General features: G+C 36.9%; 1 protein-coding gene and 1 non-coding gene across 14 annotated transcripts in view; one reads left to right on the top strand and one right to left on the bottom strand.

The window, feature by feature from the left end:
- FAM13B (family with sequence similarity 13 member B) overlaps window positions 1-23681 on the bottom strand; it is an 86729-nt gene that overhangs the window by 56817 nt on the left and 6231 nt on the right. For all 13 annotated transcript variants that reach the window (XM_019424252.2, XM_019424255.2, XM_019424258.2 and 10 more), the window contains exons 2-6: window positions 10395-10561; window positions 8900-9091; window positions 8250-8462; window positions 3239-3416; window positions 2792-2933 (exon numbers count right to left, since the gene is read on the bottom strand). In XM_019424252.2, the coding sequence (XP_019279797.1) occupies window positions 2792-2933; window positions 3239-3416; window positions 8250-8462; window positions 8900-9056 (690 nt within the window). In that variant the 5' untranslated portion in view covers window positions 9057-9091; window positions 10395-10561. The remainder of the gene's footprint in view (window positions 1-2791; window positions 2934-3238; window positions 3417-8249; window positions 8463-8899; window positions 9092-10394; window positions 10562-23681) is intronic.
- Window positions 15985-16094, top strand: LOC128778521 (U6 spliceosomal RNA). Its single transcript, XR_008424087.1, has one exon. It is a non-coding gene; the product is annotated as a U6 spliceosomal RNA (small nuclear RNA).

The raw sequence follows: 23681 nt of genomic DNA, 5'->3' as shown, positions 1-23681 counted from the left end.
CAGATTCTGTGTCTCCCTCTCTTTCTGCCCCTCCCTCTCTCACTCTCTCTCTCTCAAAAATAAATAGACATTAAAAAATCAAAAAATAATGAAATAAGACATTAAAGTTTTAAGGCATAGCTCTCTCCTTGTCCTCTTCTCTTGTCATTTTCTTTAAAGCCAAGAATAATTTTGAAGAGATGTGTCAGTTCTTTATTCTAACCAAAATTTTAAATTAGCAACAGCATATAATAGTTGGGAAGTTCAAAAAATATGCCAAAAGTTCCAAGGATCACTATTCTGGCTACAAATTCTACCCACTTGACTTACTTCACAATGGTATACATATGCAGTTTTCATCCCCAGTTTACACATTACAAACTGTAATTTGGCTTGTTACTGTTTCCTTAAAGTACATGATACTTGAAAAGAAACAGGAGAGAGTGAGAGAGGAAGGAAGGAAAAGGGATATAGAAAGAGGGAAGGAAAATCAAAGGTATAAATGCTTATGTGAAGAAAACATTAAAAAATAAGGAAGATCTCAACTCCAAATATTAAAAAATCTTGTTCATAAAAGTACACAACAGTAATGAAACTCTTTATAAAAAAAAAAAAAAAAAAGATAGGCTATGTGGGAAAACTCCTAATTCACATTATCAGAACCAAGGTCAGTAAGAATTCATAAAAATCTGTATGATAAACTACCTTTCAAAAGATGCTATTTCAAAATCTAATAGCAAATTAAAAGAAGCCACCCAATGTGCATCAATAAATAGTGACCATATAATTAATCATCAGAACCTGGATATATGTAAGAGTGAAAAGGCGAGCTACTAATAATTACACGAGAAGCAGATATAAACCAGGACTCTTCTAAGAAAATGGGTGTACTATCACCTTTTCAAGTGGAGATCAGTACTATACATCAAATAAATTATAATGGTGCATCCATACAATAGGGAACTTTGCAGACATAAAAACACAAGAGTACTGTCTCTATATTCCAATAAGAAAAGAGTTCCAAGATAAACTGTTAACAGATTAAAAAAAAGCAGGGGGTGCCCAGGTGGCTCAGTCAGTTAAGTGTCTGACTTCGGCTTAAGTCATGATCTCATGGTCCATGGGTTTGAGCCCCATGTAGGGCTCTGTGCTGAAGGCTCAGAGTCTGGAGCCTGCTTCGGATTCTGAGTCTCCCTCTCTCTCCTTCCCCACTCTCACACTCTCACACTCCCTTTCCCTCCCTCCCTCTCCCTCCCTCCCTCCCTCTCTCTCTCTCTCCCCCCCTCTCAAAAATAAACATTGAAAAAAAAAAACTTTAAATAAAAACAACAACCACAAAATGATGGTGCAGAACTGTGTGTGGTATGCTACCTTCCTCTTAAAAAACTGTGAAGAGGGACATCTGGGTGGCTCAGTCTATTAAGCTTCGGACTTCAGCTCAGATCATCATCTCACAGTCTGGGAGTTCAAGTCCTGTGTCACGCTCTGTGCTGACAGCTCAGGGCCTAGAACCTACTTTGGATTCTGTGCCTCCCTCTATCTCTGCCCTTCTCCAGACTGCATTCTGTCTCTCTCAAAAATAAGTAAACATTAAAAAAACAAAAACAAAAAACTGTGAGGCAATATTTGCTTACATTTGCATAAAGAAACTCTGGAAAAACACATAAAAAACCAACGTGAGTGAGGGGGGAGTGGGTATGAGTAAAAGCCAAGAAATTTTACTAAATATTTTTTTTTAACCAGGTGAATTACTCATTAAAAAAGTAGCAGCCCGGGGCGCCTGGGTGGCGCAGTCGGTTAAGCGTCCGACTTCAGCCAGGTCACGATCTCGCGATCCCTGAGTTCGAGCCCCGCGTCGGGCTCTGGGCTGATGGCTCGAAGCCTGGAGCCTGTTTCCGATTCTGTGTCACCCTCTCTCTCTGCCCCTCCCCCGTTCATGCTCTGTCTCTCTCTGTCCCAAAAATAAATAAAAAACGTTGAAAAAAATAAATAAATAAATAAAAATAAAAAAGTAGCAGCCCCACCCCATGACCACAATATAAGTAACTTCATAGGTTTTAACCTAATAAAAGTTTGACAAATCATTTCACTTACGAACAGAATAAAAACCTCCACATAGACCTAAATCACAAATTCTAAGCGTGAAAAGTCTGGATTAATATGGTTTTACAATAAATTAGTCACTCTGCATCAATATTCTCATTTCAGGAAGGAGACAGTAAATAGGTCCTGTACAATCTCAACCAACAACAAAATATAATGTAGTTGGAAAAATGGATGTTAATTTTCCAGAGTCACAAGAGTTAAAAAACTACCTGCAACCTCAACTTTTACTCTTGATGCTTCCCATTAATGACAATGATTGCACTGTTCTATTGATGCTACTTCCATTAAGAAAAACTTTCTATTTTTGAAAGTATGTGTGAACTTTGTATTGAATCTCTCCCTCTACCTTCTATTTCTCACCTTTTGTCTGCATTCCTCTATGCTAAGTTTCTTTGCAAAAGCAAAAAACCACCCTATTCTTACAAAATAAACAATGCTTAAGTTAGAATAAAAACATACAAACCTCAAAAATACCTAATATATAGTCACAGTCTGGTTTCAATGCCTTTTCCATATTACTCAAATTGAAAACAAGAACTTAAGAAAAATAATCACATTCATATATTACATGGATGTGTTACCTATGATTACATATAATAACCAAGACAACTGCTTTGTTTAGTACTTAAAAATTCCACCTGAGTTTGTGCCAAGCCCTAAAGAGTATATTCTTTAAAAATTCTTCAAGTATCTAAAATATTCTCACCTGTTCAGTAATTGAACTCAGATCATTAGATGAGAAATCTTCCTCTTCATTCTCAAAAAACTCATAGTAATTTTCCAGAAGTCCAGCCATTATCCTGCTCACTATTTCTTGCTCTTTCAGATCTTCCACATCTGTGTAAATGCTAAGAATAAAAGTCCAAATTGAACTGAGAGTCCTTAAATCAAATACAGGTAAAATTAGAAGACAACCAATGAGTCACTTTATAAACCTGAGCAATTTATGTCATCATTCTGTGCCTCAGTTTTCCCATCTGTAAAGCCTACCTAATTTGTACCCTCTTCACAGAAATGCTGGGAGGATTAATCAGATCTACTATAAAAAATAATGGTTCACCCAGCAACCTATGATCCTTGGGGGATAGTATAATGACTCTATTTCACAAATTCAGTATTTTTTGATTACACAAAAATTGGGGGAAAAACTTACTGGAAGACATCTGGACCAAAGACAGCAGCCAGAGAGTTTGCAGACCAAATTTCTTCATGATGTGATGCTACATTGGCTAAAAATCTACACAGAAACTTTAACAAACTGTAATTAACAGGTGGAAGCTGTTGTAAAAGGAACCTCAACTTTCTTCCAAATTCATCTTCATTATTATAATCTATAAAACATAATGACAGGTTTTTTTAATGAAGTAAAAACAAAGCTCAGATATTTTGCCAGGTTCACATTACTCCACCCACATCACCTTTTTTACTATAACAATTCAAAACCTCTTCACTTCCTCTACCAGGAGCCAAATGCCTTAGGGCTTTGCATTTCACTTATTAAGGGGAAGAGAAGAGTTAGAGAGAAGGAACTCAACCCTTCAATTGCTGAAGGATGTTTTCCTCATCTATTACTCATCAGCACAAATTCTCTAATTTATTTTTTTTCAATTCTCATCATACTGTTTTTTGCATGACAGTACCTGTGTTTCCAAATCAGTGCCAACTCTAAGAAGTCAAAATGCACTGGCTAATGCTAGTCAACACCAACTATGAATGAACAAAGATTTAACCAACAAATAGAATCAGTGACACTTTTCCACTTGGATGAATGGGCAAAGAGGAAGGAACAGGGTGTAAGTAACTTTCTTCCTCCCCTAACATCCTGAAAAGAACAATTAACTTCAGCAATATCAGTAGGACTAAATAAAGAAGAATTCCACTTCTCAACTGTTTTTCTCTAAATTGATGTTGCTTTCTGTTTATGAAGTTAATTTTCGAGTGACAGAAGCTAGGCCCTGTGTTAATCATGTCACTGAATTTTCACTAATAGAAACTTAGGCCTATAGCATCCCGTGATTGGTGAGGGTCTCACTTAGGAGAGAGAATTTCTCACATATACCCTCTAAATGAAGTAATTTAATGCTTCAATAGTGAAAATTAACCCAATTATGTTTCACTACATATTTTTCTTCAGATTTTTAAAATTAATTTACAGAAAAATTATAGGTAAAAAGGTTATGGTCAAGATATTGGCCAACTCTGCAAAAAACACTTAAGCCTAAGCTTATCAGGAAAGGTTATAGTCACATAAGTTTTACTTAAAATTTAAAATACAACCAATACCAATTCTTCTATATTGATAATATTACCAACTGTCCATTCAAGTACAATACTTTGATTTCTTAACTGAATGAAAGAGTCCCTAGAATGTTTTTTTAAACCACCATGGCTACAGTTGGTGGAAATGTTAACAACCTAAGCATTTAGCAGCAAAGGGTTATTTTTAAAAATCATGGTCATCAACTCAAAAAATATATGCAAACAATTAATATTATCAATATACTGACTGCAACAATAACACTAACAAATTCTACATAACACCCTCCCTAGCTTTGCGGCACTTATCACCTGACACACGCATATATTTAGTTTATTTATCATCTATTTTTCCTCTGTCTCTGCTAAGTCCTTTATAAGTTTAGCTCTGTGATGGCAGTTTTGTTCACTGATGCACTCCCAGAGTCTGGAAGACTGCCTAGCATATAGCAGGTATTAAACAAATATTAGTTGGATAAGCTAAATGAATACACAATAATGGGGCAAAAAGCTGAACTGATAAAACATTGGCTTTGATGGAGTGGTAATGCTGTTTTTTACTTGAAATACTGTCCATGTTGCTCTACTTTTGATTGTACACATTTCCACTATACAAAAATATTTATAACTGCCAGGCTGCTTCTTCTATTTTTTTAAATGATTATTTATCTATCTTGAGAGAGAGGGGGGCAACTGCCAGAGGGAGAGAAAGTGAGAGGGAGAGAGAATTCCAAGCAGGCTCCTCCTTGTTAGTGCAGAGCCCCACTTGGGGCTCAAACTCACAAACCGAACTGTGAGATCATGACCTGAGCCGAAGTCGGATGCTTAACCGACTGAGCCACCCAAGTGCCCCCAGGCTGCTTCTTCTAAAGTCTTCAAATAAGGCAGAGAAGCATTTCAAAATATATACAGCTATAAAATACACACCTGCTTGAATTTCTTTCCTCTTGAACCTACTTCGGAATTAAATTATATACAGAAAAAATAGATATATCAAAGAAGTTTATCCTAACTAGCAATTCTTTCAAGCACCTAAGCATTTCTTGAAAATGTTACAACAAATTTACAAAACTAAAAGCCTTGTTTTCTAACAAAACGTAACATATAAGTAGCTGGACAAATCATGGTCTAAAACAATGACTGTCAACATTTGACAATGAATGGAATGGTAGTCATGACCTGGGGGAAAGGGATGACAGTGGGTAGAGGCGAGGGATCTTGTTAAACATCCTAAAATTCACAAGACGGTCCCTTATAATAAAGAATTATCCAGCCTAAAATATCAACAGTACCAAGGTTTTGAAACTCTGGTCTAAACAAAAAGTCTAACCACACCAGAAATGCCACACTGCAGTGTCTTTCTTGCTACCACAGAAAACGAAAATGGCTTTTTTAAAAACACAAATGTAACTGCAACAATGCTCCTTCCATGTTCCTAAAAGCAACAATCTCCTCAGGGCACCTGGGTGGCTCAGTTGGTTAGGCATCCGACTGCAGCTCAGGTCATATCTCACGGATAGTGGATTCAATCCCCTCACCTCGAGCTCTCCGCTGTCAGCACAGAGCCTGCTTCTGATCCTCTGTCCCCTTCTCTCTCTTCCCCTCCCCCACTCTTGCACACACACATGCTCTCTCTCAAAAATAAATAAACATTAAAAAAAAAGTAATAATTTTCTCAGGTATTTTGAATGTCAATTAAAATACCAACACAATACTCTTCTACAAGAAGTGGAGAAAGCAATCTTTATCCAGTGACCTACTAGACATCTTTCTCAAAAAATTACTAAAGGAGAATAAACAAAATTAAACAGATTATATTACAAAACAAACAGAAACAGCACCTCAAGTTAAGTACTGCCACACCTTTTCTGCATAGCTCTTAAGAAAAGGGGTGTATATGTGGGTATGTGTATGCATAAATACACATGCTAATGGTTACATAAGTGGAGAATGGAGCATGATGGATTTCTCATTTTAGAACAATTAAAAACATATGGGCCACAGCAAATTTGTATACTTTAAATTCATTCACAAGCAAATGTCAATGCAGTAATTAGTAAGATGCATACTGTAAACCTGCGAATAACATAGTGCACAATGCTGTCATCATTTTAAATGACTCAATCAAAATGATAATCCTAGTGATAAAATAGCTTCTGACAGTCTCAGTGAAAGTCAATGACTTTATTACCATTAAATCTTATTCCAGTTACTCATTTATAAATTTTCATTCTAAGAGTGAAAGATTATCTGATAGCTGGAACTTAAGGTTCCATCTTTAAGAGATGTGTCTGCGAGGTGCCTGCATGGCTCAGTCGGTTAAGCCTCCAACTCTTGGTTTCAGCTCAGCTCATGATTTCACAGTTCATGGGTTGAAGGCCCACATCAAGTTCTAGGCTAGCAGTGTGGAGCCTGCTTGGGATTCTCTCTCTTCCCCTCTCTCTGCCCCTCCCCTACTCATGCTCTCTCTCTCTCTCTCAAAATAAATAAACTTATTAAAAAATAAAGACTTGTCTGCAATTCAACTAATACACTGAACAGAGAACCCTGTTACTTTAAAAACAAAAAAAATGGCTCTAGAGTCATAAAAAGGACTCAAAACAAAACTCTTTTAACACATCAGTTTCATTACGTATTTAATGGATGCAAAATGCCGATTAGGTGACTCAATATAAATATGTGAAAATATTCCTACAAAAAAAAAAAATCAAAGAAATGGATTCAGAAATTCAAAACAAAACAGTAGTACTTGGGCGGGGGGAATAAAGTTACCCTTTGAAAAAATGGGACATTAAGGACAATGTATTTTGAAATCTGTTTTTTGATCCAGGTGGCACATTAAAATAACAGAATTAAAGTAGTGACCTTCAGACATAAATCAGAGGTACTCACTAGTTTAGGCTCAAAGGTGTTTAAACAATTTTTTAAAGATGGATAAAAACACTCAAAAGAAAATCTTCCTTCTCTGACTACATATGGCTTAAGAATACAAACACATTATAAAATATCCAGCTATGACAGCGATAGGCATTAAACAGTTATGTCTTAACACCAATGAATTTCTCTAGAAGACCCAATTCAAAAAATTAAAGAGATTCCACAATACAAAGAAAAGCCAAAACATAAGTTTAAATTTCAAGAAATGTATAATATTATACACCAACTTTATAAACTTTCCCATATAATGAAACACGTCACTCCATTATGTACACTGAATACCATTTGGCTCTAGGAACAGAATTATTTCCTCACTGCTTGGTTCTTCTTACCTTTCTGCCTACCTCTATGTCTATTTTTCCTTCTTATTCCATTCCAGCTAAGCCCTACTATTAGTCACCACAAAAACCTAACCCAACAAATATAAATCAACGCTTTTTTATTTGGCTTGGAATCCTGATATTCAATTTGGTATTTTATTTCCTCCAGGCAGAAGTCCAAGAACAAGCTTTAAGTATATTCCAAACCTGGAATCAAAGTTGTCTTCTGGTTTTTGCTAGCAAGTTCTATCAAACCAGGGACAAACATCCAATATTAACATCACCACTAAGGAATGGCACTATTAGTGGATGTTATGCCACACAATATCACTTCATATATATTTTTCTTCTTTCCCAACCCTCTTATTCCTTGTTCTTTTCTCCTGCCCTTCCTCCTCCTCCTTCTCACCCTGTATCTTAAGCTTCCTAAGACTAATCATAAAAAGTAAATAGTACTACACGTAATCTAAAAAGTTGCCATTCCCTTGACTAGACCATATAGATCCAAAGAATGTATGTTCCCAAATGGGAACATAAGAAATTAATCTCAGAACTACTATAATTACTGTCTACATGTCAAGATTTCTATAAAGTAAAAATATCCTGAAATTAATGGCAAATGATTGATTGGTAAGAATCAAATTATACTACCTTGAGAAAGCTGCATCAAGTGAATATGCAAACTGCCAGGAATAACAGGTTCAGGAAGTTCTTGAAGGAAAAATCTAAGAAGACTAATAGCTGAGGGAACATCTGCTTCCTTAACCAAATCCACCTCTTCTCCGCTGTCGTATCTCTGTCGAAGCCACTCCACTGTCTCAGCATTTCCATTGACTTGAAAAAGTCCTTGCTGCTCCAGACCTCCTACATTAGTTCAAGGCAAAAATTAAATAAGATTCAACTTCAAGTACTTGGCCATATATATTCATTTTCCAATCAATTTAAAATATTCATACTTCTCAAAGCCCTTCTTGGCTCTCCGGTTGGGCTGAACACCTTCAAATAACACATCTAGAAACATACTATCTCTGTCCTAAGGGATAATCTATTTTATCCACCCCCGGCCCATTAAAAATATTACTATCACCACCCCACTAAAAAATGCTCTATGCTGGGCATTTCTAAGTGTATGGCTTTAAATAAGAAATTAACATTTTTCCTTACTAAATTTTGGACTTTTCATACTGGAAAAGGAAGGAAGGAAGGAAGGAAAGAGAAAGAAATCAATCCATCCAAGGTCAAAAGGTGTAAGTTGAGTTTATTAAAACAAAGGCTAGCCCTAAAGGTAAGGAAATGTATACCATGTTCCTCGATATAGTCCACAACGTGGCGGACTATGAACGGAACCTCATTGTCTGGATGTCCTCCCTGCTGCAGCTCATCAAGTGGAATTCCAAATATTTTGTTAGCAAGAACAGAGTTGCAGTTACTCAAGGAAGGGGAGGAGCTCTTCCTCATATCTTTTTTGCAGCCAGAAATCAAAGCTGTCTTTTCTGCCAAATGAAAGATTAAAAATAAATAAATAAATAAATAAATAAATAAATAATAAAAAAGACTAACAATCAACAGGTGACAATATGACTAAAATAATTACAGAAAAATGCTTTATACCAGAATGTGTTTTCATCATTACATATGTTCCAGCTTTCAGGCCCACAGAACATTCTACAAATAAAGTGCAATATAATCATCCCAACATTTTCTCCATTAAATATAGTTAGTTTTGAATACTGCCTTTAGTGTTCGTGTATTTATCAAATAATGGCAAATTTGTCATTAAACTTAGCAAAGGACATTAATGTTCCAAAGACAAATTAAGGAGCAAACATGGCTCCAACAGGGCCTTTACTGAGCAGGCTTATTGACACAGGTGAAAAACCAAACCCAATCATTTCTGGACTGTGCTACATGAACCCCGTCTAACCCGTTAATTTGTTAGCATCCAAAACAGGAGAGAATGACTTTTTATAAATTGATGGTTTAAAAATAACTTTTTATAAATGATAGGCTAGTAAGAACAAGATTAACCAGTTTTTATTTCTACATGACAGAGCAGCAATAATGTTTTTTTTATAAATGAAGAAAAATTTTCAGTTCTAGACATCAACTTTCAAACGAGAATGTTCTTTCATCAAACTTGCTGTTTCATTAATTATTTCAAAGAAAAATTTCCACAGCCAGTCTAGTTCAGAAGAAATAAGTTATTTGTCTTAACTTTGCAGTAACTGTGATCAGTAAAGCAGTGAGAGAAAACAATGTTTCTAATAGATGAAGCATCAGAGAACAAGTAATCCCAAGAAAAATTGTTTTCTAAACTAAAACATTCATTACTTTATGTGGGCAGTAAGTATTTTCAAAAGAAAGAAAAACTTTTTTCAAAAGTTGATAATGAACAAAATGACACCAACTGTGGTTTTTTTTCATAACCCCAAAGAAACAATTCCTTTCTCACACAAGAGAGCAAAAAAATAAATAAAACTACTCAATATTCTAAAGTCTGCAAAAACAACTTCTATACACATTACATAATAGCTGTACCCAGTAGATCAAGAGAGTATCACAATGTGACTGGGACACAATCCATTCAACTTACAGAAACAATAGAGGTTAACTTAGGCGCCACAAAATGCCATAAATGTATACAACTTTAGACAAAGAAGATCCATTCTTCAACATATCTGGTGCCAGCTAATAACTACCAAACCTCAAGTTAATAACCAAATAGCAGCAACAGGAGATAAACCCCCAAATTTCTTTGTATTTATACAGCATGGGAATACCATTTTGAAAACTTACCTTTGAGTACTTAAACACCTAAGTTTAAAAAATGGCTTCTGTACCAGCTACCCTCACTGAGCAAGCATTCTTTTGTCATTTATGGCTGTTTGAGATTATGGCAGAAGATCAGCCTGTAGTTCCTCATTGAAGAAACGCAGAACTCGATCAGTACTTCAGCAGTTAATCTAGAAGAAAAAAAAAAATTCTTTTTATTTCCCAAACCAACTTTAACTGTGAGAAGTGACTAGAATAAACACTGAAGTCCTTTTAGGAGGATTCCTACACTTAAAACCATTCTTCTGCCTGAAAATTTGCCTGTGACCTAGTTAGAGGCAAAAATCTTGCACAAGGTTTCAAATTATGATGGCTAACCTGGACAAGAATCTTTTTGCTGAAAACAAAAGAAAACTGCAAAGGAGAATCTTTAACAGTACAGATCTTCAGAGATTACACCATTCAAATAATCCATTTTCCTCAATGGATCTTGCATTTGAGCACATATACACACACCCCACCCACGTCCATTGTGTCCCCTTATACTCAGAATAAAACACAGAAGCATTTTTAGCTCAAAGAACTGAAGACAAGATTCTAAGCTCAGAACAGCACTCATGTACTTTATTCTTTTTTTTTTTTTTTTTTTTTGTACACAGCAAATATTTTGTTAGCAAGAATGTAGTTGTCTGACCTTTCTGGTTTGGAAAGATAACAGCATATGTTGGAAAAGAGCAGTTAACAGAACCAGAAAGGCTGACATTCAAAATATTAACTCCACCATGACCCTGAAAAACTTCCATGTCTCCATGTCTCTAATCTTAGATTTCCTTATGTACAAGTAATACCTACATAGCTGTTAAGTTTAACTGAGATAATACATGCAGGTAGCAGAGAGATAACCAGTTTTCTCTCTTCTTCACATTAAATGTTAAAAAAACCAGCAAACAGGCTGGAGAGAGGAAATCTGTTTGGCAATGCATTTAATATTTGGTCTCATTTATCAATTGTTTCATCACCCTCTGGGAATTCTAACAATCTATTTAAAAATTAGTAAGTTCAGCAGCAAACTACACTGCAGCACTCAGCTCAAAAGAGTCCAAGTCAGGGCCACCTGGCTGGCTCAGTCCGTGGAGCATGCAACTCTTAATTACTTTCAGGGTCGTGAGTTTGATCCCCACATTGGGTGGGCAAAGACCCTACTTAATAAATAAATAAAATTTTAAAAAAAGAGAGAGAGCACTCAGGTCAGCAGAACAGTATTATCATTCACTGTGATTTTCAAAAATGTCTTATTAGTAACATATACCTCCAAGAGGAACATTAAAAATGGAGGGGAAGGAAAACCACATTCCCACAACAAATCTTTAGTACATGATTACTTCCCAAACATCCTGCAAAGCCTGCTAAAACATGTAGCGTATTCATCTGAAAAACAACTTCAAAGTTAAGTTATAGAAGACCTTTTAGAGAGGTTAACTTCAGGGATAAAATGTTTAATAAACTCACATTAAAAGTCAGGTTTCAGGTTAATACCTTCAAGTCATAAAGAAAAACAGGATTTGCCTGAGGTACAATAAAACACTCATTAGAAGAGTCTTGTCAGAAGCAAGTTCTATGTTATCACTAAGATGGGTACTCAGTGTTTCTGTGTCTTCTTAATGAAACCAGGAACCAACACACTGCAAAAGCATTTAGAGTGGAGAGTAGCCCAAAATAACATTTCTGCAAACTGTGAAGTAGTTTTTGACATTATTTAATCCTGTTCTCCACCACTTCTCAGAGTTTAAATCATGTGAATATTCCCTTCCTATCTGTAGTGGGTTCAACAGCGTTCCCCAAAAATCTCATGTCTACCCAGAACCTCAGAATGTGAACTTATTTGGAAATAGGGTCTTCGTGTATGTAATTAGTTGAGGATCTCAAAATGAAATTACCCTGGATTTAGGGTGAGTCCTAAATCCAATGATTGGTGTCTTTATAAGCAGAAGACAGGACAGATAGACACACAGTGAGGGGAAGAAGGCTGTGTGAAGAAACAGGAAGAAATTGGGAGTTCTGCTGTCACAAGACAAGAAACACCAGGAGTCATCAAAAGCTAGAAGAGACAATGGATGATTCCTCCCTAGAACCTTCAGAGGGCCTGCCTACACCCTCATTTTAGCCTTTTGGCCTCCAGATCTGGGAGAAAAAAAAATTTTGTTGTTTTAGAGTTATCCTGTTTATAGTAATTTGTCACAGAACCTCCAGAAAATTGATGCGATATCTAAACTACAAATTCCAGGGGAGCCTGGGTGGCTCAGTCAGTTGTGGGTCTGACTTTGGCTCAGGTCATGGTCTCGCAGTTCAAGAGTTCGAGCCCCACATGTTGGGCTCTGTGCTGATAGCTTGGAGCCTGGAGCCTGCTTCAGATTCTGTGTCTCCCTCTCACTCTGCCCCTCCCCAGCCTGCACCCTGCACTCAGTCTCTTACTCTCTCTAAAATAAATAAACATTAAATTTTTAAATTTAAACTACAAATTCCAATTCTCAAAGAAAATAGCATCAGACACCATAGAAAAATGTCCCAAAGAGATCTGATGAAATGTCTTAGCAGACAGAATCCATAAAATACAAAAGCATTTAATCAATAAAAGGCTTGACACAAGGGAATACAATGTGTAGACTTTCAAAATAACCAAAGATTTCCAGAAGTATAATTTTATTATAAATCAAATCAGCAAAAACATTTTAAGAATCTTTTTCGTTTTATGATTTTTTTTTTTAAGTACAATATACTCCTGAATGTGGGACTGGAACTCAATCAAGAGTCACATGCTCTATGGACTTAGCCAGCCAGCATACCTAAAACAGCAAAATCATTTTAAATACAAATGACAGTTGCCTAGAATAGTGATACTGACAACAAATTAAGAAATCATTTTGAATTCTGTATCATGAGACACAGTTATAAAAATAACACAATACCAATTTTCAATAAAAGTGGGTGATAGGTACATTCAGGAACATGTACCTTCATAGAGCAGCTATCAACTTGAGTTCTGCTACTCAAGCTATTTCTGCATTCCATTCAGGTCCATTTACATATACATATACATAATAGGAACAGACAGCAAAGAATCTCTTAAGTTTTAAATACCTAATAAAATTAGTAAGGAGGGGCTTTTTAAAAAGAACACCAGAGGGGCGCCTGGGTGGCTTGGTCGGTTAAGCGTCCAACTTCGGCTCAGGTCATGATCTCACGGTCCGTGAGTTCGAGCCCCGCATCGGGCTCTGTGCTGACAGCTCAGATCCTGGAGCCTGTTTTGGATTCTGTGTCTCCCTCTCTCTCTGCTCCTCCCCTGTTCATGCTCTGTCTCTCTGTCTCAAAAATAAATAAGCGTTTAAAAAAAAAAAATTAAAAAAGAACACCAGAGCTCCTGAGTGGCTCAGTCACTTAAGCGTCCAATTTCGGCTCAGGTCATGATCTCACAGTTTGTCGGTTCAAGCCCCACATCAAGCTCTGCTGACAGCCCAGAGCCTGAAGCCTGCTTCAGATTCTGTGTCTCCCTCTCTCTCTGCCGCTCCCCCACTCACACTCTGTCTCTGTCTCTCTCTCTCTCAAAAATAAATAAACATTAAAAAATAAAATAAAATAAAAAAGGTAGGATACCAACATCAACACTACAGATATTGCAACAACGTGGATGGAACTACAATGTATTCTGCTAAGTGAAATAAGTCAGTCAGAGAAAAATAAATAAATGATTTCACCCATATGTGGAATTTAAGAAACAAAACAGATGATGGGGTGTGCCTGGGTGGCTCAGTTGGTTAAGAGTCCAACTTGGGATCAGGTTCTGATCTCGTAGTTCCCAAGTTTGGGACCCTCATCAGGCTCTGTTCTGTGCTGACAGCTCAGAGCCTGGAGCCTACTTCAGATTCTGTGTCTCCCTCTCTCTCTGCCCCTGCCCCACTTGTACTGTCTGTCTCTCTCTCTCTCTCAAAAATAATAAACATTAAAAAAAATTTAAAAAAAGGAAACAAAACAGATGAACATAGGGGAAGGGAAGGAAAAATAAGATAAAAACAGAAGGAGGCAAACTTTAAGAGACTCTAAAATACAGAGAACAAACTGAGGGTTGCTGGAGGGGTGTTGGGTGGGGGGATAGGCTAAATGGGTCATGGGCATTAAGAATGGCACTTACTGGAATGAGCAGTGGGTGTTATATGTAAGTGATGAATCACTACATTCTACTCCTGAAAAAAAAATACTATGGACAAATAACAACAGAGAGTATTAACTGAGCTCTTATAATAACTCAGGAACTATTTTAAGGGCTTTAAATGTATTAATTCATTTATCCTTACAACAATCCTATGGATGCAGATACTTTCATTATATCCATTTCAGTGATGAGAAAACCAAAAAACACTGAGAACTTTCTGGGGTAATGTAAATGTTCTAAGTCATGACTGTGGTAGTGGTAGTTACATGCTTAATACACATGTCAAACTTACTGAACTGGACATTTAAATTGAGTGAATGCTATTGTATATAAAATGTTATCACATAAAATTATACTTCAATGAAAACAAAAAAATTAAAAAAGAAACCATACAAAGACATAACAGCACTTTAATAAGTTAACTAATACCAAACTATTTTCATTATAGAGTGTGACATTTTTAAAATATACTTCTCCATACAAAAAAAAAGAAAAAGAAAATATCTCTTTTAGCCACATTTCAAGAACCTACCCTACTTAGCCCCAGATATGCTATCCAGCACATTCAGAAATTACTAATTTTTCTGTATAGCATAAAAAAAATTAAAGCTCGACTGAAGATTAAGTCTTGTCAAAGCAAACAATTTAAAAAAACACTGTAATACTAATAATAAAGTTTTATCATTTTGCAAATAAGCAACCTGTGGTTAAAAGTGGCATCCGCCAAGATAAACTGTCATTTTCATGTGGAAAAACTTCTACCTTCAAAATGAATAGAAAGGAAAAAAAATGAATAGAAAGGAACTAAAAACCCCACTTTTGCCCCAAATGGTTTTGACAAAACAGGATACAATTCACACAGAAAAATTTGAAAGAGCTACCTCAATAATTGCTAATGCCAAAAAGAAAAAAAAATCCCTATCACTAGTTTACAAAGAGAAAAAAGCCAACAGGGAACTGGACCTCAATAAAGATAGTAAACTTGGGGAACAGAGATTTGAGTCTGTAGACAATTACAGAGTCTAAGTCAATGAACCAAATAAATGTACCCCTGCTCCATACATTCAGCTTTTCACATTAGCAAGCTCTAAACAGTTCACGAAGCAAAGGAAAAGGCACCTCTTTCATTCAAACTGAACAAAGATGGTACTATGAAGGTTCCCAATATGCTAAATCAGTGGTTCCTTCCTGGTCTGAAAACTAGCAAGGTATTAATATGCCTAAAATCCTTAACAGTACACCGAACAAACAGGCTGAAAAGCCTCATGTCTCAAAAGCACATAAAGCTATCAGTCATATGTTCATAGATGCTATTTTGATCAGGAAAAACATCAAGTCAATTAAATCTATTACTAAATTCACTGACCATGCCGTAAGTAATTTATTATAGTATAAAACAGAATTCAAGTGCTCACTTCGGCAGCACATATACTAAAATTGGAATGATACAGAGAAGATTATTAGCATGGCCCCTGTGTAAGGATGACACGTAAATTCGTGAAGCGTTCCATATTTTTTTTCCAAAGTGGTTTTGCCAATTTGTAGTCTCACCATCTGCATGTAAGTGTTCCTCTGGTTTTACATCCTTGTCAGTACCTGGTGGTATTGGTTTCATGGAACATTTTAGTGACCATGTAGCAATTGATCTTATGTATGAACAGTGGTTTATGTAACCCAATCACTATTATATATAGGTTATCATCTTTTACTATTTTAAATTAAACAACACTATGATGAACATAATTCTAGCCAAATCTTTGTACTTATCCTTATTTCCTCAAACCAAATTCCTGGAAATAAAATTGTTATATCAAAGATTAAAAAGAAAAAAAATAAAAAATAAAATAAAATAAAACAGAATTCAAGACTAGAAATTTTTTTTTAATTAGAGAGCTATTATACTGGGTGCCTGGGTGGCTCAGTTGGTTAAGCATCTGACTCTGGATTTCGGCTCAGGTAATGATCTCACAGTTCATGAGTTCAAGTCCCACAAGGGCCCTGCACTGGTAGTAAGGAGCCTGCTTCCGATTCCCTCTCTCTCTCTCTCTCTCTGCCCCTTCTCAGTTTTCTCTCTCAAAATAAATAAATAAACAAAAAAAGAGAGAGAGAGAGAGAGCTGTAATACCCAAAAGTTTAGCAACTTCTTTACCCTAGAAAACAGAAAAAGGGGCGCCTGGGTGGCTCAGTCAGTTAAGCATCCAACTCTTGATTTCAGCTCGGGTCACGATCTTAGTTTTCTGCACCTAAGGCTCTGCACTAACAATGCACAGCCTACTTGGGATTCTCTTTCTCCCTCTCTCTCTGTTTCTCCCCCACCTTGTGCTGTCTCTCAAAATAAATAAATAAACTTAAAAAAAAAAAAAGAAGAAAAGAAGAGCATGAAGTACTTCTTGTGACAATTTTTATTCCTATGCCTGAGGACTTGCTCATCTGAGTGCACTTTAACATACTACTTGAGGGTACAATCCTCCTTGGTGATTCTACAAAACTACAATGAACAATGGAATCAAGTCATTTTGTAAGACTACAGTTGCCAAATTGTGATACTAGATATAGCACATGTATTTCAAAGACTAAGACCCACTAAATGTAAACTACTTTTCCTTGAAACAGCTCATTATTCCTCTCTCATTTAGGCAAAAACTGCTTTAGAGATAAGCTATTGGTAAATATCCTGGATCATTTTGAGAAACTCTCAAAAGGGTTTCATGGCCAAAGTCAATTATTTTATCACCTCCAACCATGATTTCAAGCTATTCAAATCAAAGTAATAAAGCAAGAGGGAGATGAAATCCCCTGTGACTAAGTCCCCTCACTTATTGCCCTCACTAATCTCCTCAAAACTAAAATCTAACCCAAATCCCCCACACGCTGCACAAAATTCCTCAATTGTCTACCTGAAATCCTGGCCTCCAAATTTTTTAAATGTTTACTTATTTTTGAGAGAAAGAGAGGGAGAGAGAGTATCCTAAGCAGGCTCCACACTGTCAACACAGAGCCCAATTCGGGGCTTGAACCGACAAAAAAGTGAGACTGTGACCTGAGCCAACATCAAGAGTCAGACGCTTAACCGAATGAACCATCCAGGTGCCCCTGGACTCCAAATTTTTTGATCAGGAAAAAAATTATGGATCCACTCCTCATTTTTATATTGTATGCATATTACTAGAGTAGTAAAAAATATACAAGTATGTTATATGCATAAACCTCATATAGAAAAATAACTTTTAAGATTAAAAAATATACAAAAACATAAATTTTACTACTACTGCCACACACACACACACACACACACACAACTTTAATAGGTCATCTTGCCCATCCAAAGTGCAAGGATCTCATAACTCAACCAAAAATCAAACCGATTAAAAAATGGGCAGAAGACCTGAATAGCCACTTTTCTAAAGAAGGCATATTGATGGCCAACAGACATGAAAAGATGTCAGGTAGCATCGCTCTAATCAGTGAAATGTAAATAAAAACCACAATGAGATATCATCTCACACTTGTCAAAATGGTAAGTTATCAAAAAGAAGTAACAAGTGTTGTCAAGTGTTTAGAGAAAAGGGAACCCTCTTGCACTGCTGGTAGGAAAGTAAAGTGGCACAATCAATATGGGAAACAGCACAGAGGTTCCTCAAAAAATTAAAAACAGAAATACCATACAATCCAGTAATCTCACTTATGAGAAAATGAAAACATTATTCCCAAAAAATGCATGTACTCCAATGCTTACTGCAGCACTATACACAGTACCAAGATATGGAAGCAACCTAACTGCACATTTATGAATGGATGGATAAAAATATGCGGTATATATAATGAAATATTACTCAGCCATGAAAAAGATGATATTGCCATTTGCAACAACACGGATGGACCTAGAAGATATTAAACTAAGTGATTTAAGTCAGAGAAAAAGACAAGTACCACACAATTCGCGGCACCTGGGTGGCTCAGTCAGTTGAGCGTCTGACTTCAGCTCAGGCCATGATCTCCCGTTTGTGAGTTCAGGCCCCGCCGCGTTGGGCTCTGTGCTGACAGCTCAGAACCTAGAGCCTGCTTCAGATTCTGTGTCTCCCTCTCTCTCTCTGCCCCTCCCCCATTCACACTCTGTCTTTCTTCCTCTCAAAAATAAACATTACAAAAAAAATTTTTTTTAAGTACCACACAATTTCACTTGCATGTGGAATTTAAAAACAAGCAAACAAACAAAAGCCAGAAACAGGCTCATAAATACATAGAATAAACTAGTAGTTGCCAGAGGGTAGTAAGGTGGGGAGATGAGCAAAATCGTTTAATGGAATTAAGAGGCACAAAATTCCAGTTATAAAGTCAGAGATGACAAGTACACAACAGGGAATACAATCAATAATAATGTAATAACTTTTTGGTGACAGAGGGTAACTATACTTACTGCTGCGAGCAGTTCATAATGTATATAAATGTCAAATCACTATATTGAACACCTGGAACTAATACAGGATTATATGTCAGCCATACTTACATTAAAAAAAAAAAAAAAAAAAAGCGCCAGTACCTCACTTCTGAGACCAAGTGACCTATAGCACTGTTTCTCTAACATCATCTCAGAGAGGGAGTGGCTTGCTCAATATACATAGCGCAAAGCCACAACCCCAATCCAGCATCCTTGAGAGCATGGTCTGGGCCTCTGTATGTTTAATAAACTCTTCCGGTGATTATAACGCATGGAAAGATTTAAGAACCTCTGGCATACAAGTTAAACCCTAAACTCCACTGCATAACCTACATACAAGTACTTCAACTACCAGTAAAATCTCCCTTCCTGCCACTCTTCCACCTCACTCTACTATCCAGCAATACTTAAATTTACTTGAAGTTCATAGTCCATACCTCTCAGGCTTTGCACATATCATTTTCTGTGCTTAGAGTCCTAACAATACCATAACCAACTACCACCTTGTTCACCAAACTTCTGTTCTTTGAGTCCAACTCCCATTTCCTCTCAAACCCTGCCTGATTTTCTGAAGCAGACAGTTCTCCTTTGCTCCTAGTGTACCCTTTTTAGCAACTGTCACATAGAATTTAAAAGTATATCTCTTCAATAGAGAGGATGAATGAAGGTAGGAAGCCTGTCATTTCATCTTTGTAACACTAAAGGCCTCACCCAAAGACTGACACAGAATGTAGTTTTTCAAATATATGTTGCATAAAGACATAAACAATACTGTCTATTCAAAATTAGCAAGAAGGAACATCTCCTTAAGTGATTAAAAACTAAGAAAACATCAAAAATGGCTGTCATATCTATTTTCCACAATAACAACAACCAAAGATAACCAAATCAAGAAGGGAAACCAACTATTACTTATGGAGTATCTAAAGCACTTTACAAGTTATTTCTCATACCTAGAATAATGCTATGAAGCAGACACTATTACCCTTTTACATATATAAAAGTTGAAAGCACTGTGAGCCTCAAGTCACTCAGCTACTAACTTCAAAATTTGTAAATCATAATGCTAAAATACGCTGCTGGATCTAACTGCACTTTCTAATGAAAGTTACTTAAGTCTTAACAAACCAGAACATTAAAATGAGCACTATTGGGGGTGCCTGGCTGGCTCAGTCAGTAGAGCATGTGACTCCTGATCTCGGGGTTGCAAGTTCGAGCCCCACACTGGGAGCAGAGATTACTTTAAAAATAAAATAAGATTAAAAAATAGGGGCACCTGGGTGGCTCAGTCAGTTAAGCGTCCAACTCTTGATTTCCACTCAGGTCATGATCTCACAGTTTGTCAGTTCAAGCCCAGGGTCAGGCTCTGCAGTGACAGCACAAAGGCTACTTGGGATTTTCTGTCTCCTTCTGTCCCTTCCCTGCTTGTGCATGAACACAGTCTCATAAATAATTTATTTTAAATAAAAATAAAACAAGCACTATTAAAAAGGCAAAAGACTACTTTCACATTTACTTGGAAAGCCACCACAATTCTGATTCAAAAAGCCAAGGAGACCACAAGGTACCTGGAGTTAGTCTCAAAGATTAGGTGAAAAAACTTCCCCAAAGGATAACCTCTTGAGCTATCTGTAAGTGAGAACTAGAGTTCTACATTGTTCAACATCAATGCATGAGAAACAGCAAAGTGTGGTACAGGGATGTCTAATCCTGCTTATGAAAGTATGAGGAAAGGTGGCACTTGAAATGCTTGTCTGATTAAAAGGTAAGCCTGTAATGTACTAGAAGATGGCTCCCAATGGGTTCCCTTTTCCTACATGCATTCCAGTTTCCCTGGTCCACTAATGTAGCATGATGTTCCACTAAATCAAAGTGCCTAACAGTTAAATTAACTCTTCACACTAAGTATCAGCACAAAGAGTGGCCCTTTTTTTAAAACAGCACTACAATTTAAAAGGTGATCGGGCGCCTGGGTGGCTCAGTTGGATAAGCGTCCAATGCTGGCTCAGGGCAAGATCTCACAGTTCACAAGTTTAAGCCCCAAGTCAGGTTCTGTGCTGACAGCTCAGAGCCAGGAGCCTGCTTCACATTGTGTCTCCCTCTCTCTCTGCCCCTCCCCCCCTCAAAAATACATATTAAAAAATAAAAGGTGACACAAAATATCTAAGAAAGCATACACGCATAACAGCAACCACATATTCTAGCCAGTTAAATATGTGCACATAATCTCAATTTTGATAACTTTTGACTCAAGACTCCTCCCTTCTAGTAACCTTTAACCTCTTTTCTACTGAAAACATGCACACGTAGCACCTACCAAACTAATGAGCAGGGTTTAAAGAAGACTAGCTTATCGTTTCTTATTGCACATTAACACAAAACTATAACGCTTCATTTTTTTTCATGTATGGGGTATAATAGGCAATTCCACAACGTGTTTTAACAAAATGGGTCCCTTGAAATCAGAACATTTCTTTTTTTGCACAAACTTGTGTAAAAACTGCTCTGGGGGGGGGGGGAATAAAACTACCACATGAACAAAAAAAAACACTTAATAAACTTATTTTTTATGTGTCTTCCTCACTAGATTGTAAAATTTGAGAGCAAAAGATATGACTTCACCTTTGTTGTCCCAGTTGTAAACACCGAACAAAAGCAGAACTCCAATATCTGAACTGATGCTATCATTTCTGGTGTACTTTCCAGTTCACTATCCAAATGAATCCTCAAATTCAAAATCTTGAGAAAAGCAGACAGATCATCATTCCCTCTCTCAGAAGAAACAAACAAAAAATCTCAGAAAGCTGAAGAAACTGGTTCAAAGTCACTGAACTAATGACTAGAAACCTAAGACTGCTTTTTTGTGTGTGTTTATTTTTGAGAGAGCACAAGCAAGGGAGGGGCAGAGAGAGAAGAGAGAGGGAGAGACAGACACACACACAGAATCCAAAGCAGGCTCCAGGCTCTGAGTTGTCAGCACAGAGCCTGACATCAGGCTCAAACCCACGAGCTGTGACATCATGACCTGAGCCCAAGTCCGACACTTAATAAACGACTGAGTTAACCCAGGTGCCCCTTAAGACTGCTACCTTTTAAGTGGATGCTTTCAGGAAACAATGACCACAATCATCACTGAAAATTTTGTTTAAACTTTCACCGAAATGTATGAAGACATACAGAAAGTAATTTACAAAAAACTTGAGTACTTTGTACCTGCTTTTCATATAAAAATTCTCTCATCTTATCTGATTCGAAATTTGAGTTTCTTGCGGCGTCCCTAGTGGCTTTGTCAGTTGAGTGTCTGACTCTTGATTACAGCTCACATCATGATCCCAGAGTCATGGGATAGAGCCCCGAGTGGGCTCCATGCTGAACATGGAGCTTCCTTGGAATTCCCTCTCTCTCCCTCTGCCCCTTCCCCACTCGAACATGTGCGCATGTGCTCTCTCTCTCTCTAAAATAAATTTAAAAATTTTAAAAAAGTAAATAAATAATAAATTTTAGTTTCTTTCCCTTTCCAAGTTTTTTTTTTTTTTTTTTTTTTTAAAGATCTTACTTTTGGGGTGACTGGGTGGCTCAGTCAATTGAGCGTCTGACTTCTAGTTTCTGCTCAGGTCGTGATCTCACAATTAGTGAGTTCAAGCCCTGTGACAAGGCTCCAAGCTAAGGGCACAGAGCCTGCTTGAGATTATCTCTCTCCTCCCTCTCTCTGCCCCTCCCCTACTCGCTTGCTCTCTCTCTCTCAAAAATAAATAAGCTTTAAAAAAATAAAATAATAAATTATTTTTTTAAAGTCATCTCTACACCCAACATGGGGTTCAAACTTACAGTCCCCAGATGAAGAGTCACATGCTCTACTGAGTCAGCCACGAGCCCCTGCCTTTCCAAATTTTAAATTCACTGTGACTAGTGTTTTTTTTCCAAATGCGGACCACAAAGTTCCTGTCCCACCAACCTCCATCCCCCACTTCCTCCCCCAACAATTAAGCAGCTACTATGTAAAACAACGAGTGGTTTTCACACTACTGCACACTGAACCAAAGAAAATGAAAACACTAATTCAAAAATATATGTGCACCCCTATGTTTAGTGCCACATTATTTACAACAGGACAGACCTGAAACAGGACAGATATGAAACAGGATCTGAACAGGATCCTGAACATATCTGAACAGATATGAAAACAACTCAAGTATCCCAGGAATGGATAAAGATGTGGTATAAACACACACATACACACACAATGGAGTACTGCTTAGACATTTAAAAAAAAAAATTTACTCAGCCATAAAAAAAAAAAGAACATGATCTTGCCATTTGCCACAACATGGATGGACCCACAGGATATTATGCTAAAAGAAATAAGTCAGAGAAAAACAAATACCATATGACTTAACTTACATTCATATAGTTCTAGAATAAACAATAACAGACTCATAATTACAGAGAACTGGCGGCTGTAAGGGGCAACTCTGCCAGGGATGGGCAATATAGGTGAAGGGGATTAAGAGGTATAAACTTCTAGTTATAAAATAAGTCACAGAGATGAAAAATAAAGCACAGAAAATATATCAATGATATTGTAATAACACTGTGACAAATGGTGACCACACAAGGTGGTGAGCACTGAATAATGTATAGAATTGCTGAGTCACTGTGATATACA

Source organism: Panthera pardus, unplaced genomic scaffold (assembly GCF_024362965.1).
Source record: "Panthera pardus isolate Hobbes unplaced genomic scaffold, ASM2436296v1 HiC_scaffold_2, whole genome shotgun sequence".
Classification (NCBI taxonomy): Eukaryota; Metazoa; Chordata; class Mammalia; order Carnivora; family Felidae; genus Panthera; species Panthera pardus.
Note: the sequence above shows the minus strand (reverse complement) of the source record. Positions and strands in the feature narration are given on the sequence as shown.